Consider the following 16,855-nt stretch of genomic DNA (forward strand, 5'->3'; position numbering starts at 1 on the left):
GTCTTATCGTGCAGACATATTTTCAATTCTAAATTAACTGAACCTCTGATTGCAAGGGAAGGATGATGATTGCTTTCGGAACTGTGAAGAAATGAATACTTTCCAATAGTCATTGCAAGTTTGACAAGTGCGAATACAAAGCAAAAACTACTACATGTTCCTCGCACTGCAACGACACATTGAAGAAAACAGTGTTAGTAAAGGAACGGTCAATAGACTGGCAAGCCTGATCTGGCTGTGCTGATCAATCGTTTATGTCACTACAGAGGAGAAGTTTCAGATTTTGAAAGAGAAGAATTGAGACCCCAGAGTCTATTATTAACTTGCAGCTGACTTCAAATAAAGAGACTGAACTTCTGCACCTCACCTATTACAGCACATTAAAAGCACGCCACAAGTCAGCATTCTGAAGTAGTGTGTCTGAGTATCCAATGCTGAGAAAAACGAGCATTTTGTTGCTATTGCTCTCCACAGCGACCTATATGTGTAAGGTTGGATTTTTCGTCTTCGCAAAGGTGAAGACAGCGCAAAGGAACCGGCTGAACTCTGCAACTGATATGCGCATTGCAGTCTCCCCCTGTGAACCTGATTAGAGTGAGATCGTGAGGACCAAGCAGGTAAGTGAAAATGATGAGTTGGGAAGGTCGGCCGGCGTGGGTCCCAAAGGTCGGTCGGTTGGTAAAAGTGAGTCGGGCGGGGGGGGGAGCAGTTTGAAAAACACTGATTTAAATGAAGACTGCAAAATCCTAGAAGCCTCGTACTGTATGTTTGATGGAAGATGCGTTTACAAACCTTTCAATTTTATTACAGTTGGTCCTGGTCAGAATGTCAAACCCAATAAGTCTACAGAGAATATGCTAAGGCTTTGCATTGTTCTCATGACATAAGAAAATTAAAGGATGTGAAGGGATAGTAGAATACCTCATCAAGGCCTCTGAAGTGTTAAGCAGTATGAATAATAAGCTCTTAGAATATTATTTCAAGATCAATTAAGATTGGTAGACACATTTAAATTTATGAAAAGCAAACTCAAAACATTTTTGGGGAAAAAAATGCTCCCGCATTGATTAATAAGCAGTAATTACCAATTAAGAGTCAAAGACATCAGTGGTGTTGAAAGTGGAGTTAAAATCTGAGAAATATGACTTTGTATATTTAGTGTGATGAACTTTATGCTGCCACTTTTAAGTTGTCTTGCATTTTCATCGAACCGTAGCAGGTTCTAGCACAGATGAAGGCCAGTCTGTCCTGCCCATGCTGCCATTCTGTAGGAGCAACTCTGCTAGTCCCACTCCTCCGCCCTTTTCCAGTAACTCAAAAATTTTCTTTCTGTTCAAGTGTTTATCGAATTACTTTTTAAAAGTTACAGTTCAAACTGCTTCCACCAACAGCAGTGTGTTCTAGATCTTAACTGCATTAAAAAGTTATTCCTCTGGTTGCTGTTTTTGAATTTCAAATTTTGTTGAGGGTGAGAAACTGGAGTCCCATTCTCACGTTCTGGCATTGAACAAAAGTAATTACGTTGGCATGAGGGCAGATTTGGCCCTAGTGAACTGGGCAGGAAGACTAAAAGATAGGATAGTCGATGAGCAGTGGCAGTTGTTTAAGGAGCTATTCAATTCATCCCAACTGAAATATATTCCAGAGAAAGAAAGATTGTATGACTGATCAAGGAAGTTAAAGATAGCATAAAGACAAAAACTAAGGCATACCATTTTGCAAAGGCCTGTGGCAGACTGGAAGATTGGGACGCTTTTAAAGATCAACAAAGGGTTACTAAAAAAGTAATAAAAAGGGCAAAGGTAAATTATGAAAGAAAACTGGTGCAAAATGTAAAATAGGATAGCAAGAGCTTCTCTAAGCATACAAAAATGAAGAGAGTAGTTAAAGTGAATGTTGGTCCCTTGGCGGATGAGACTGGGAAATTAATAGTGGGCAACACAAATGATGGAGACGCTAAATCAATGTTTTCACGGTGGAGGACACCAGTACCATCCTAATAGTAACAGTTAATGCAGAGATAGTAGAAAAGGAGGAACTTAGAAAAATCATCATCGATAGGGGTAAAGTACTAACACTATTTGGATTGAAGGCAGACAAGTCCCCAGAGCTTGATGGGCTACATATTGGCGTCTGAAAGGAAGTGGCAGCGTCTATAGTGCATCCATTGGTTATAATATTCCAAAGTTCCCTGGATGCGGGAAAGGTTCCAGTGGATTGTAAAAATGGACTTATTCTACAAGGGAGGGAACCAGAAAGTAGGAAATTATAGACCGGTTAGTTTAACATCTGTCATTGGGAAATTGTTAGAATCTATTATTAAGGAAGGAATAACAGGATATTTAGAAAGTCAAAATACAATCCATCAGTCAGCATGGTATTATGAAGGGTAAATCGTGTTTGACTAATTTGCTACAGTTCTTCGAAGATATAACAAGCCAAATTAATAATGGACATCCTGTAGCTGTAGTATACCCGGACTTCCAGCAAGCATTTGATAAGGTGCTGCACAAAAGGTTAATACACAAGATCACGTGGGATTAGGGGTAATTTATTAGCTTGGATAGAAGACTGACTAACCGACAGAAGGTAGAGAGTTGGAATAAATGTTTTTTTTTTTCTGGTTCGCAAGATGTTACTAGTGGGGTGCCATAGGGTTCAGTCCTTGGGACCCAATTATTTACAATATAAATTAATGACTTGGATGTAGAGATGGAATGTACAATAGCCAAATTTGCAGTTGACGCTAAAATAGGTGGGACAGTAAGTTGCAATGAGGAAATAAGATATTAACAAATGGACAGAGGTGAGTGGGCCAAAATTTGGCAAATGGAGTTAAATGTGGATAAGTGAGAGTTTATCCATTTTGGTTGGAAAAAGGAAAGACAACTTATCTAAATGGAGAGAAATATCAGAGTGCTTCGATGTAGAGGGATCTGGGTGCTTTAGTGCATGAATCACAGAAAACTAGTACGCAAGTAATAAGGAAGGCAAATTAAATGTTGGCCTTTATAGCTAAAGAAATAGAGTATAAAAGTCAGGATGTGTTGCTGCAACTGTATAAGGCATTGGTGAGACCACACCTGGAGTACCATATACAGTTTTGGTCCCTTTATCTGAGGAGGGATGTAATTGCATTAGAGACAGTTCAGAGGAGGTTCCCAAAATTGATTCCAGGTATGAGTGACTTGTCTTATGAAGAGAGATTGAGCAGTTGAGGCCTATACTCTCGGGTTTAGAAGAGTGAGAGGAGATCTAATTGAGGTATATAAAATGATAAAAGCTATTGACAAAGTAGATATGGAATGGATCCTTCCTCTTGTGTGCAAATATAGAATGACAGGTCATAATTTTAGGATAAAGGGTAGCAGATTTAAAACCGAGATGAGGAGAAATTATTTCTTTCAAAGGGTCGTGAATCTGTGGCATTCACTACCCCAGAGTGCAATGGATGCTGGAACAGTGAGTAAATTTAAGGAGGAGATAGACATATTTTAAAATTCATAATATGTTGAAGGCTTACGGAGAACGGGCAGGAAAGTGGAGTTGAGACCGTGAGGAGATCGGTGAGGAGGGCAGCACGGTAGCATTGTGGATAGCACAATTGCTTCACAGCTCCAGGGTCCCAGGTTCGATTCCGGCTTGGGTCACTGTCTGTGCGGAGTCTGCACATCCTACCCGTGTGTGCGTGGGTTTCCTCTGGTGCTCCGGTTTCCTCCCACAGTGCAGATTAGATGGATTGGCCATGATAAATTGCCCTTGGTGTCCAAAATTGCCCTTAGTGTTGGGTGGGGTTACTGGGTTATGGGGATAGGGTGGAGGTGTGGACCTTGGGTAGGGTGCTCTTTCCAAGAGCCGGTGTAGACTCGATGGGCCGAATGACCTCCTTCTGCACTGTAAATTCTATGAAGGGTATTGAATGGTGAAGCGGGGGCTCAAGGGGATGAATTTCCTACTCCAGCTCCTAGTTCTTATGTTCCTTGTCTTCTAGGCTGCACGGGAGCACAGTGATTAGCACTGTTGCTTCAGAGCGGCAGGGACCCGGGTTCGATTCCTGGCTTGGGTTACTGTCTATGTGGAGTCTGCACGTTTTTCCCGTGTCTGCATGGGGTTTCCTCTGGGTGCTCTGGTTTCCTCCCACAAGTCCCGAAAGACATGCTTGTTGGGTGAATTGGACATTCTGAATTCTCCCTCAGACCAAATACTGTAGTATGACGACTGGGGATTTTCACAGTAACTTCATTGTAGTGTTAATGTAAACCTACTTGTGAAACTAATAAATATTATTATTATTATTATTATTACCTGAAGTCTCTCATCTCTGGAACCATTCTTTTAAATCTTTTCTAAAGTTTTCACATCTTTCCTAAAGTGTTATGCCCAGAATTGGACATAGCACTCCAGTTGAGGCTAAACCATTGTTTTCTTCATAACTAACTTTTTGTGTCCCATGCCTCTATTTATTTATAAAGCCCAGGATCTCGTATGCCTTTTTAATCGCTTTCGCCCTGCTCTGCCAGTTTCAACGATTTGTGCATTATATCCAGGTTTTCTGCTACTGTATCCCCTTCAGATTACAATATGAGTTTCAATCCTGGGCTTGACCTCCGATCCCGCTCTTCAGTTTCAAGACTTTGTTTTCCCACTCCCTCTGTACACTAGCCCCGGACCCTGATTCTCGCCAGTCTCAGACTTGGCTCCATACCATTAATTGCAACTATAGATAGGGCAGAGTAGAACTATTTTATCATCAATTTTGCATAATCTCATGAATAGAATAAAACTAATAAATAGATAGCATTAGCAGATTGCAAAGTAATTTTTAAAAACTGAATTTGCATTATTCACTATAATCTAGAGAAGATAGTGTTTTATGTAAGACATGGCTGGGGTTTGTACCTCCACACTCTACATATTCATGTTTTTTTAGCAAGGATTACTGGGTTTTGGTCAGAGATGGGAATACTGGTTGTTTGTTTCTTTTTCATTCCTAGCCCAGCGGTGCTGAGTCCAAATGTACTGTTTGAAGAAGTGACTTTGTTTAATCTAACTATAGGCTTGCCACAGCCTTGTGACCTCTGTCATGCTTGGTGTAAAAGTGCTTGAGAGCAATAGCCATTTCATCCACCATTTGGAGCAATTTGGTGTGTGCAGATGAAATTGAGGGGATATTGATATCTGTACGAGAGCCAGCAGCTGTAAGAATCAGCAGAGAATTATTAAAACTTTGGTCACTGGGTAAATCGATGTCTTTAAATATTCCAGTACTTCAATGGACAATTCCAATACCTACTCCTATGGACATGATTGCACCTCTTATTCCCCCAAGATTTTATGTTTTAGAATTTCAATGTAAAATTGACCAGAATACAAGGTACAAGTTCATAGAGGTGAGAAATGTTCTTTTTTTTTTTTTACATCAAAGATGCCAGGATTGTAGTAGTTCAAATGTGATTCTGTTTCTTCTTTTAGACTCCAGAAAAGAAACAACCTGATTCTGCGAGAGGAAGAAAACGGAAAGCAGATAGTCAGGGTGATAATAGCCAAGGTAAGAGATGTGTAAACATTCCTAGAGGTTGCAGATGGAGAGTCAATGCACTCACTTCATTTTTTTCTACTTAACAAAACTCCACTTGGAAGTTTTACAAGTTTCAACAGCTCACTGATTTTGCTGCCACATAGGAAAATCACTGAAATCAGAAAGAAGCTTTCCTCCCCATCCTCCAACTCAACTCCTAGAAAGACTAGTTTGAAGTTTTTACTTTCATATTTAATAGGAAGCACTGATAACTGGGTGGCAGAACAAGGGGTTACTGGAATTTTTATCTGCGGTGGTAATAACCAAAAGTATGTAATGCTTTCAACTCATCAACCTGGGATGGTCCACACATTATTTGTGACATTGTATGCATTTTGAAGGAAAAATTAAGTGTAATGAAAAAATGTCCACAGGCAGTGAAGCACAGAGCACTGAAGTAATATCTCCACCAAGAGTGTTCCCATACTCCACTTTTGCTATATACTACATTTCTTTTAATATACATAAAGAAGAAAAACACAAAAACCAACCACGGCAACAGCAAACAGCCAAAACATCCTTACACCCCCCCCCCCCCTTTAACTCAACCTGAACCGGAAAAAGAATCCCCTGCCCAGTGTGACAACTCAATACGCCTTAAAGAAGTTGATGAACAGCCTCAATGTGAATCCCTCCTCTGCACCCCTGGTGGCAAACTTGATTTTCTATAAGTGCAGGAACTCTGCCAAATTGCTCACCCCACACTCAGTGGCTCGAGTCCCGCCAGCACAAGAAAATCCATCTCTGGGCTATCAGGGAGGCCTCTCTCGCAATTGTACTCCCGGATCCTCCAATACCCCAAATATTGCCATCTTCGGATTCGGAGCTACCTTTACCCCCAAAATGTTTGACATTATATCTGCAAATCCCGTCCAAAACTCCTCAACCTAGGACATGCCTACAATATATGAACTTGGTTTGCCGGCACCCCCCGCACACTTCCCACATCTATCTGTCAGCCCTGGAAAGAACCGACTCATCCTGGACACTGTCATGTGGGCCCTGTTTACCAGTTTAAATTGGATCAGACTTGGCCTTGCACATGACGAGTACGCATTAACCCTCCGCAAAGCCTCACTCCATACTTCAGCTGTACCCGTGTGCGGAACTTGGCTATAGGTTTCTGCTCGGGGATTTTGTGTTGTCGCGCGTCCTGTTCCGCAAAGTTCCGCACACATGAGTACGGCCTCAACCGGGATCTTGGATTCATGTCGCATTGCATTCATCCCCCACCATTTGGCCTGGGCTTGCGAAATCCTACCAACTGTCCTGTCTTGACACAATTCACACCTCTTTAACCTGGGGTTACCCCTATCTCTGGATCTGTAAAGACTTAATTACCTGCAAATGCTGCCCAACAGACACACCCATATTCCCTGTACTGGCATCTCTAAGTTCAATATCCTTACAAGTCCTCCAGTCTCATACATTTACTCGCTTCCTCCGGCGTATCAAAATCTGATTCTGCGCCTCCAGCCTTTGCTCCACACTCTCCACAGTAACCCTGATAGGCTCTGCCACCGTAGCCGGGTCCTCCAAGGCATCTTCCCTCTGCTGTTGGAGCTTGCCGTTCAGAAGCTGCACCAATTGCTCAGTAGACCACTGGGCCGGGGACTTCCACCATCTTTCCCTCTGACGCACTTCGAGAGTTCTCCCGACCACATTGCTGTCCTTAGATCATTGCACTCCTCGTCTGATAAGCCATAAACAGGCCTACTGGAGGAGAATTTCTATCTCTCACTGTTCGTGCACTTTGTACTAACAAACACCCTGTCTATCGGGTAAAAAGTACCAAAAAATTCCACCTTGAGCAGGAGCCACTAAATGTATGGCCATTCACTCAATGGCGGCCACCAGAAGTCTCCGTGAAATTAATTTTTAACATGTGACCTTCGGATATTGGAGCAGAATTAGGCTATTCGGCCCATCGAATCTACTCCGCCATTCAATCATGGCTGATATGTTTCTCATCCCCATTCTCCTGCCGTCTCTCCATAACCCTGTATTAATTAAGAACCTATCTATCTTTGTCTTAAAGACACTCAGTGACTTTACGTCTACAGTTTTCTGCAACAAAGAGTTCCACAGATTCACCCCCTTCTGGCTGAAGAAATTCCTCGTCTCAGTTTTAAAGGATTGTCCCTTCAGTCTGAGTTTGTGGCCTTGGGTTCTAGTTTCTCCTACAAGTGGAAACATCCTCTCCCCGTCCACTCTATCTAGGCTTCTCCATATCCTGTAAGTTTCAATGTGATCGCCTCTCATCCTTCTGAACTCTATCGAGTCCTGAACTGCCCCTCGTATGACAAGTCCTATATTTCGGGGATCATTCTTGTGAACCTCCTCTGGCCTCTCAAGACCAGTAGATCCTTCCTTAGCTATGGGGCCCAAAACAGCTCACCATATTCGAAATGGGGTATGACCAGAGCCATATACAGCCTCAAAAGTACAGTACATCCCTGCTCTTGTATTTTAGCTCTCTCAACATGAATGCCGGCATTGCATTTGTCGTCTTAACTGCTAACTGAACCTGCATGTTAACCTTAAGAGAATCTTGAACTAGGACTCCCAAATCCCTTTGTGCTTCAGATTTCTGAAGTCTTTTCCCATTTGGAAAATAGTCTGTTCCTCTATTCTTCCTACCAGGTGCATAACCTCATACTTTACCACATTGCATTCCATCTGCCACTTCTTTGCCCACTCTCCTAGCCTGTCCAACCTCCCTGCTTCCTCAAAACTGCATGTCCCTCCACATATCTTTGTATCGTCTGCAAACTTAGCAACAATGCCCTCTGTTCCTTCTTCCAGATCGTTCATGTATATTGTGAATAGGTGTAGTCCCAACATTGATCCCTGCGGAACACCATTAGTCACTGGCTGCCATCCTGAAAAAGAACACTTTATCCACACTTTGCCTTCTGCTAGTCAGCCAATCCTCTATCTATGTCAGTACCTTGCACCTAACATCATGAGCTCTTATATTATTTTGCAGCCTCTTGTACAGCACCTTGTCAAGACCTTCTGGAAATCCAAATAGATCACATTCACTGGTTCTCCTTTGTCTAACTTCCTCATTACCTCCTCAAAAAATTCTAACATGACCTCCCCTTAGCAAATTCGTGCTGACTTGGTCTTATTTTATCATGCACTTCCAAGCACTCCACAATCTCATCCTTAATAATAGACTCTAAAATCTTACCAACAACTGAAGTCAGGCTACCTGACCCCATAGTTTCCTGCCTTCTTAAACAGGGCTGTAACATTAGCCATTCTCCAGTCCTCGGGACCCTCCCTGTCTCCAGTGATTCCTGAAATTTCACCACAAATGCCTCCAGTCTCCTCAACTATAACCTTCAGAACCCTGGGGTGTAGGCCATCTGGTCCAGGTGATTTATCCACCTTCAGACCTTTCAGTTTCCCCAGAACTTTCTCAAGACAATGACCATCAGGACAAAATTTGCACAACTCTGGTATCGAGAATGTTTTTGTTGTGTGGTCAGAGTCTAGACCGGTACTTTTTAAGGTACTTGAACAAATACGACAAATCAAAGAATGAAGAATGTCAGGCATTCTTCTGGATTGCAATGATTTCCTTTCTATAGGTGTCAAGTAAAATATTTTGACATGTGTATTCAATTAACCATGACAGTAAATGGCAAAACAGTCTGTCTGATCTCAAGTTAAGATTGTCATCTACTGGGGATTGTTATCAAAATATCTCCCTCAGCTGACCACCGTGAAAATTCGCACAAACATTTGAGCAGTGGTTGTCATTCCATGCTCAACGTGCCTATCATCCAGTATAATATATGCTATAGAATTACAGGTACTATAAAATATGCTAGAAATCCTACAACGGATACAAGTTGGTACCGGATTCTGTAGAGAATTAATTAATTGTAAAGAGCCCACCGTTGATGCATTGAGAACAGCCCCTGTATATGTCTAGAACGAACATTGTTTACAGTGCAATAGACTTCTACGATCTTAGATTGCAGATCTAAATAAACTCAAGCAGCTATAACTTTGCCATATGTACAGTTGGCACAGGCAGTGTACAGATCAGCAAAAAAGGGTGAAAAATCTGTGACCTCCCTGCTAATTCTGAACATATTTGCATAGATGAGTGATTTTCAGAGCTTTTTGTTTTAGGAACCCCATGCCAGTATTGACCCCCCCCCCCCCCCCACACACACACACACACACAAAGGGAATTCTCGATTTCTGAAAAACTGTTTCAGCTACCCAAAGGAAAACTTTATTATCATTTCTTATTAGTATGCAACAACAGAGATAGTATACCACTCAGCCACTGAATGCAACAGAATCTGCAACCAGACTGATGTGCAATGAGACCCATTGATTACATGTAGAAAAATAGTGTTGAGTTAATGGACAGTAGTTTCAAAACCTAGATTGACCCAGCTAATGTAGTTTAAGCTATGTGTGCCCTATACATATCTTCAAAACATAGTGGGGTTTAAAATATTTGCAAAAGATGCAAGTAAGACGAAAGTAATACATTTGAAAAAAGTATCTAAATTTTATGAGGATGAGAATGAAACTAAGGTAAAATGACAAAGCAGTGAGAAATATTTTAAAGCTATCAATATAATTTGAGAGATATTAAACAAAACTAGGCAATATTGAAACAAATGGATTAATAGAGATGTGGGTAAAATTGAAATAGAAGACCGTAAATACATAAACATTAAAAGAGTTGACAAAAGAGAATATGAAGAGGCTGGGCAAAAGTTTTACAAAAAGAGGAATTCTGAATTTTAAATCATCAACAAATTTAAAAAGGAATATTCTGCAGGCATATATAATACAGCAAAAATCGAGGGTGGGATGTGGCCATAAAAGAATGCGCAGGGTAAGCTGACCGATGATAGTGAAATGGTAGAAATGTTGAATAGTTAACTTTCCTCTGTACTTACAGGCCACTAGAAAGGTAGTCATACTAAAAAGGTGGCCATACAGCTAGAAGAGATCAGAAAAGCTGTACCAACATTCAATGTGGAAAGATGAGAAATTGCATCTAGGTATATTGAAAGATTAGAAGAGGTAGCAGAGGCACTAATATATAATACAATTAAAATGCACTTGAAAAGAGAATAAATAGTACAAATGCAGAGTGCGGCCAACAGCGTGGGTTCAATTCCTGTGCCAGCTGAGGTTATTCATGATGGCCCATTTCTCTCAACCTTGCCCCTCACCTGAAATGTGATGATTCTTGGGTTAAATCACCACCAGCCAGATCTCCTGCTCAAAGGGGAAAGCACCCTCTGGTCATCTGAGACTATGGCAACTTTACTTTTACTTAATCCTCGAGGACTTGCATACAATTAACTTGATTCCTGTATTTGAAAAGGGAGATGGAACAATTTCAGGAAACTATTGACCAATTAGCTTAATGCCAGTGGTAGGAAATATAATGAAATCTGTATTCAAAGATGTAATAGGAAAAAATGTAGAAACCAAAAGATAAAGAAGAGTTGACGGAACAGATTTCAAAATGGGCAAGTTCTACTTGACTAACCTTATTTTTCTTTTATTCATTCGTGGGCCTCTTTGGTAACAACAGCATTTTTTTTTACCCATTCCTAACTGCTCACAAGAAGATGATGGTGTGCCACAATATGAACTACATCAGTCTTTGGTGTAGGTACTTCTACAGTGCTGTTAGGTAGGAATCTCCCAGGAGCTCCAGAATTTTGATAATACTGATGATGAAGGAACAGATATATTTCCAAGTGAGAAGGGTATGTGACTTAGAGTATTATGGGCCAGGGTTTAGTGAACTCCAAAGTATATCATGGAGATCACCTGACCCACAACTTTTACGAGATTGTGGTATGGGGAGCACATGGCCCACTCTACAGGTGTGGTGCAGGAGAAATCTAAAAGTATTTTTTAAAGCAAAATAATGTTTATTCTATGAACTCAGTCAATCTTTTTAAAACATAAGACCATAAGATATAGGAGCAGAATTTGGCCACTCGGACCATCAAGTCTGCTCTGCCATTCAATCATGGCTGATATTTTCTCATCCCATTCTCCTGCCTTCTCCCCATAACCCCTGATCCCCTTATTAATCAAGAATGTATCTATCTCTGTCTTAAAGACTCTCAGTGAATTGGCCTCCACAGCCTTCTCTGGCAAAGAGTTCCACAGATTCACCACCCACTGGCTAAAAAAATTCCTCCTTATCTCTGTTTTGAAGGATTGTCCCTTTAATCTGGGATGGTGTCCTCTGGTTCTAGTTTTTCCTACAAGTGGAAACATCCTCTCCACGTCCACTCTATCCAGGCCTCGCAGTATCTTGTATGTTTCAATAAGATCCCCTCTCATCCTTCTAAATTCCAACGAGGACAGACCCAGAGTCCTCAAACGTTCCTCATACAACAAGTTCTTCATTCCAGGGATCATTCTTGTGAACCTCCTCTGGACCCTCTCCAAGGCCAGCACATCCTTCGATATGGGGCCCAAAACTGCTCTCAATACTCCAAATGGGGTCTGACCAGAGCCTTATACAGCCTCAGAAGTACATCCCTGGTCTTGTATTCTAGCCCTCTTGACATGAATGCTAACATTGCATTTGCCTTCTTAACTGCCGACTGAACCTGCACATTAATCTTAAGAGAATCGTGAACAAGGACTCCCAAGTCCCTTTGTGCTTCTGCTTTCCGAAGCATTTCCCCATTTAGAAAATAGTCTATGAAAACATAACCGTGAACATCCTAGCAACCATCAATTCAAATACAACCCCCAAAGAATACAACACTCTTAAGTAATCCTTAAACTTTCCTTTTAACATCTATAAGACAAAAAAAAACTTTTAAAAGAAGCACATCGGTTTAAATTATCTACTGAGTGAAGTTATCACTCTGAATTCATCAAATGATCTAGAGATAGTCTTTAGATGGCAGAGAGATCAAAATTACACCTTCTTTGGCTGGCTGCAGCTCCAACACTAAAACAAAACTAAAAAACACAGACACACCCAAGCTTTTCCTCAAAGCGAAACTAAAAAGCAGAACCAGAGCTCAGCTCCACCCACACTCTGTCATGACTGTAGCCACTTGAGCAGACAAACATTTCTTAAAGTGACATTCCCATGACAAGAGGGAAACCTGCAGGTGGTGGTATTCTTGTATACCTGCTTCCACATGTCTTTCAAGGTCGTACAGGTTGCAATACATGGAGCTTCTATCAGAGAAACCATGATAGTTTCTGCAGTCCATCTTCTGGATGGTGCATACTGTAGCCATAATGTGCAGCTAATTAAGTGCTTATGGTGTTGAGTGGGTGCCAGTCAAACGGGATTCTTTATCCAGGATGGTGTTGAGCTTTTTGAGTGTTGGAACAGCTCATGCAGGCAAGTGGAGAGTATTCCATCACATATCTTGCAGATGATGGATAGACTTTGAGTCTGGAGTTGTGAAGATGTGAGTCCATGCTGCCTGTGGAAAATGACTGTAAAAGGGGTAGTTGAGCAAAGGAACCCAGGGCACAGATAGACACATTGCTTAAAGTATAGACACAGGGCATTAACAAAAGCAAGCCAACCACTGAGATGTATTTGTAGAGGGATAGAATTGAGCAAAGAAGTTACATCAACTTTGTACAGAACCTTGGTTGATCTGCACTTTGAATGCTGTCCACAGTTCTGATCCCCATATTATAAGAATGTAGAGGCATTGGTGAAGGTGTGAAAGAGGATTTGGAAGGATGATATCAGAAGAGGTTATAACTGATCAAGAAAGATTAACCAAATCTACCATTTTTCTCTAGAAAAAGGAAAACTGAGGGCTGATCTGATAGAAATCTTTACAATTATGATGAGATTTGGTAGTCTGGATGTTTCTACTTTCGGAAGACATGTACTAGATATCATGAATATAAAATGATTCTCAAATCTAATCGGGAATTTCGGAGAAACTTTATTCAGAGAGTGGTTTGAATGTGGATCTTGCCACAAGGTGTTGTGACAAATAGAATAGAGGTATTTAAGGGGAAGCTAGAAAAACATGATGGACAAATGAATAGAAATATATGTAAATTGGAATTAGCTAAATAAGATTGGGGAAGGATTGTGTGAGGCATAAACACTGGCATGGACCAGTTGGTCTAAATGTCCTGTTTCTGTACTATATAATCTAAGTAATTCTACTTATGACCTACACATCTGTTTGCAGCTGGAAATGTCACTCCCCTATCATGTCTATGTAGATACAAAAACAAAATACTGCAGATTCTGGAAATCTAATATAAACGTAGAAAATGTTTTGAAATACTCGTCAAGTCTGGCAACATGTACGGAGAAAGAAAAGTAGAGTTAACTTTTTAAGATCGAAAGGTCATGACATGAAATGTTAGCTCTGCTTCTTAATAAATGCCAGACATGCTGAGTATTTCCAAAATTTCCCATTCCTGTCCATGTAGATGTTGGATGCTGCGTTATTGCTGCAGAGCCATCATCGATGCTTATCCAAATAGTATTTTTCCACAATGACAGGAAAGTTGGCACACCTTTAAAATTTCACCATATTTCCTTTAGTTTAAGTTCCACATGTATAGGAATGTTGAATAGTGGATCATTGAGCTGAATCTAAAACATACTGTATTTTTAAAAAAATACGGAGAATTTATTGACTCAATGATGATTATTCTCCCACCCCAAAGATAATTTTAACTGGTTGACTAATAATACTATTTATGATATTATGTGATACATAGTTACGCAACACTTTGGCGTTCCAGAACATTGGGCCATTGCATTCCATTACTGGGCCAGTAATGCATCCCTTTAATTCTCAGTATAGCAAGTTTCCTAAGCAAAGGAAGTTCCACTGGTGTTTTATTGTAAACAAATCTCTAAAACAAAATGACTAAGGTGACAATTAGTATTCACATGCCTGCATTAGGAAGATTAGAATTCGAGCTTCTCATGTCATTCAGCCACATTTGCTTGGGTGCTTGCAAGAACAGACAATCGTATACCCATTTCCGACCGTTCTTGCATCGCTTGCTCTTCAGGCTCACGTGAGATATGTGAATGATAACTGGGAGGAGACAAACACCTTGAACAGATGAGAACACTAAATTAAATGATCGAGCAAAGGAGGAAACATAATGGCAAGAAGAGTGATATGGATTCAGTTTCTCACATGGTGCCAGACCTGCTGAGATTTTCCAGAATTTTCTGTTCTTATTATGGCAAAAACAAAATTAGTTGACCATGCATATGCATACATTGATGTCCGTTAACTTCAGTTTAAGACAACTACTTCAATTATTAATTAAAATAATGTGGTGTAATGTCTTTTAAAATAAGATTTTTGTGTTTATGGGGAATATGTGTCTTGTAAACAATGAGATGTTCCTGCAACATTCAATAATTTATAAAGGATTAAGTAACTGTTCACAACTCATTCAGTAAAATTTGGGGAAGTAATATTTCAGTTGAAAGTATTTATATATGCACTGCATATTATCAGATAATCATTTTTAAATTTATTTTTTGTTCAGGTAAAGCTGGTGGAAGAGGACATAAAATTAGTGACTATTTTGATGTAAGTACGATATAGATTATTTTAAATCATAGAACATTCCAAAATTTTTACTTTTGTTTTACGTATTTAAACTTAAATTGAAATTCCGAAACTTTTTACAAATGAGAGGGGCGATATTGTTGGAGAGTACAGTGTGAAACAGACTGGTAAGCTCGAGGAAATACTTGTTAGGAAGGAAGATGTGTTGGGCATTTTGAAAAACTTGAGGATAGACAAGTCCCCCGGGCCTGACGGGATATATCCAAGGATTCTATGGGAAGCAAGAGATGAAATTGCAGAGCCGTTGGCGATGATCTTTCCGTCCTCACTGTCAACAGGGGTGGTACCAGGGGATTGGAGAGTGGCGAATGTCGTGCCCCTGTTCAAAAAAGGGACTAGGGATAACCCTGGGAATTACAGGCCAGTTAGTCTTACTTCGGTGGTAGGCAAAGTAATGGAAAGGGTATTTACTGAAGGATAGGATTTCTGAGCATCTGGAAAGACACTGCTTGATTAGGGATAGTCAGCACGGATTTGTGAGGGGTAGGTCTTGCCTTACAAATCTTATTGAATTCTTTGAGGAGGTGACCAAGCATGTGGATGAAGGTAAAACAGTGGATGTAGTGTACATGGATTTTAGTAAGGCATTTGATAAGGTTCCCCATGGTAGGCTTCTGCAGAAAGTAAGGAGGCATGGGATAGTGGAAAATTTGGCCAGTTGGATAACGAACTGGCTAACCGATAGAAGTCAGAGAGTGGTGGTGGATGGCAAATATTCAGCCTGGATCCCAGTTACCAGTGGCGTACCGCAGGGATCAGTTCTGGGTCCTCTGCTGTTTGTGATTTTCATTAATGACTTGGATGAGGGAGTTGAAGGGTGGGTCAGTAAATTTGCAGACGATACGAAGATTGGTGGAGTTGTGGATAGTAAGGAGGGCTGTTGTCGGCTGCAAAGAGACATAGATAGGATGCAGAGCTGGGCTGAGAAGTGGCAGATGGAGTTTAACCCTGAAAAGTGTGAGGTTGTCCATTTTGGAAGGACAAATATGAATGTGGAATACAGGGTTAACGGTAGAGTTCTTGGCAATGTGGAGGAGCAGAGAGATCTTGGGGTCTATCTTCATACATCTTTGAAAGTTGCCACTCAAGTGGATAGAGCTGTGAAGAAGGCCTATGGTGTGCTCGCGTTCATTGGGGTCACCCCATCTCTGGATCTGTAAAGATTTAATCACCTGCTAATGGTCGCAAGCCAAGTTCCGCACACATGAGTGCGGCCTCAACCGGGACCTGGGATTCATGTCGCATTACATTCATCCCCCACCATCTGGCCTGCGAAATCCTACCAACTGTCCTGGCTTGATGCAATTCACACCTCTTTAACCTGGGGTCATCCCATCTCTGGATCTGTAAAGATTTAATCACCTGCTAATGGTCGCATTCCAAGCATTGTTTGGCATCTTTGAATTTGTCTATATATGTGTTTCTGGAACATACCTCTTCATTCAGCTGAGGAAGGAGCAGCGCTCTGAAAGCTAGTGACATCGAAACAAACCTGTTGGACTTTAACCTGGTGTTGTAAGACTTCTTACTGTGCTCACCCCAGTCCAACGCCGGCATCTCCACATCATCGCGTTCATTAACAGAGGGATTGAATTTAAGAGCCGTGAGGTGATGATGCAGCTGTACAAAACTTTGGTACGGCCACATTTGGAGTACTGTGTAC

At 41.0% G+C, this 16,855-nt stretch overlaps 1 protein-coding gene across 5 annotated transcripts in view; it reads left to right on the forward strand.

Annotated features, from left to right (window-relative positions):
• The window catches only part of tlk1a (tousled-like kinase 1a), a 279,213-nt gene that overhangs the window by 108,349 nt on the left and 154,009 nt on the right, over positions 1–16,855 (forward strand). For all 5 annotated transcript variants that reach the window (XM_072475834.1, XM_072475818.1, XM_072475826.1 and 2 more), the window contains 2 exons: positions 5,473–5,548; positions 15,110–15,153. In XM_072475834.1, the coding sequence (XP_072331935.1) occupies positions 5,473–5,548; positions 15,110–15,153 (120 nt within the window). The remainder of the gene's footprint in view (positions 1–5,472; positions 5,549–15,109; positions 15,154–16,855) is intronic.

The sequence above is a fragment of the Scyliorhinus torazame genome, chromosome 2 (assembly GCF_047496885.1).
Source record: "Scyliorhinus torazame isolate Kashiwa2021f chromosome 2, sScyTor2.1, whole genome shotgun sequence".
Taxonomy (NCBI): domain Eukaryota; kingdom Metazoa; phylum Chordata; class Chondrichthyes; order Carcharhiniformes; family Scyliorhinidae; genus Scyliorhinus; species Scyliorhinus torazame.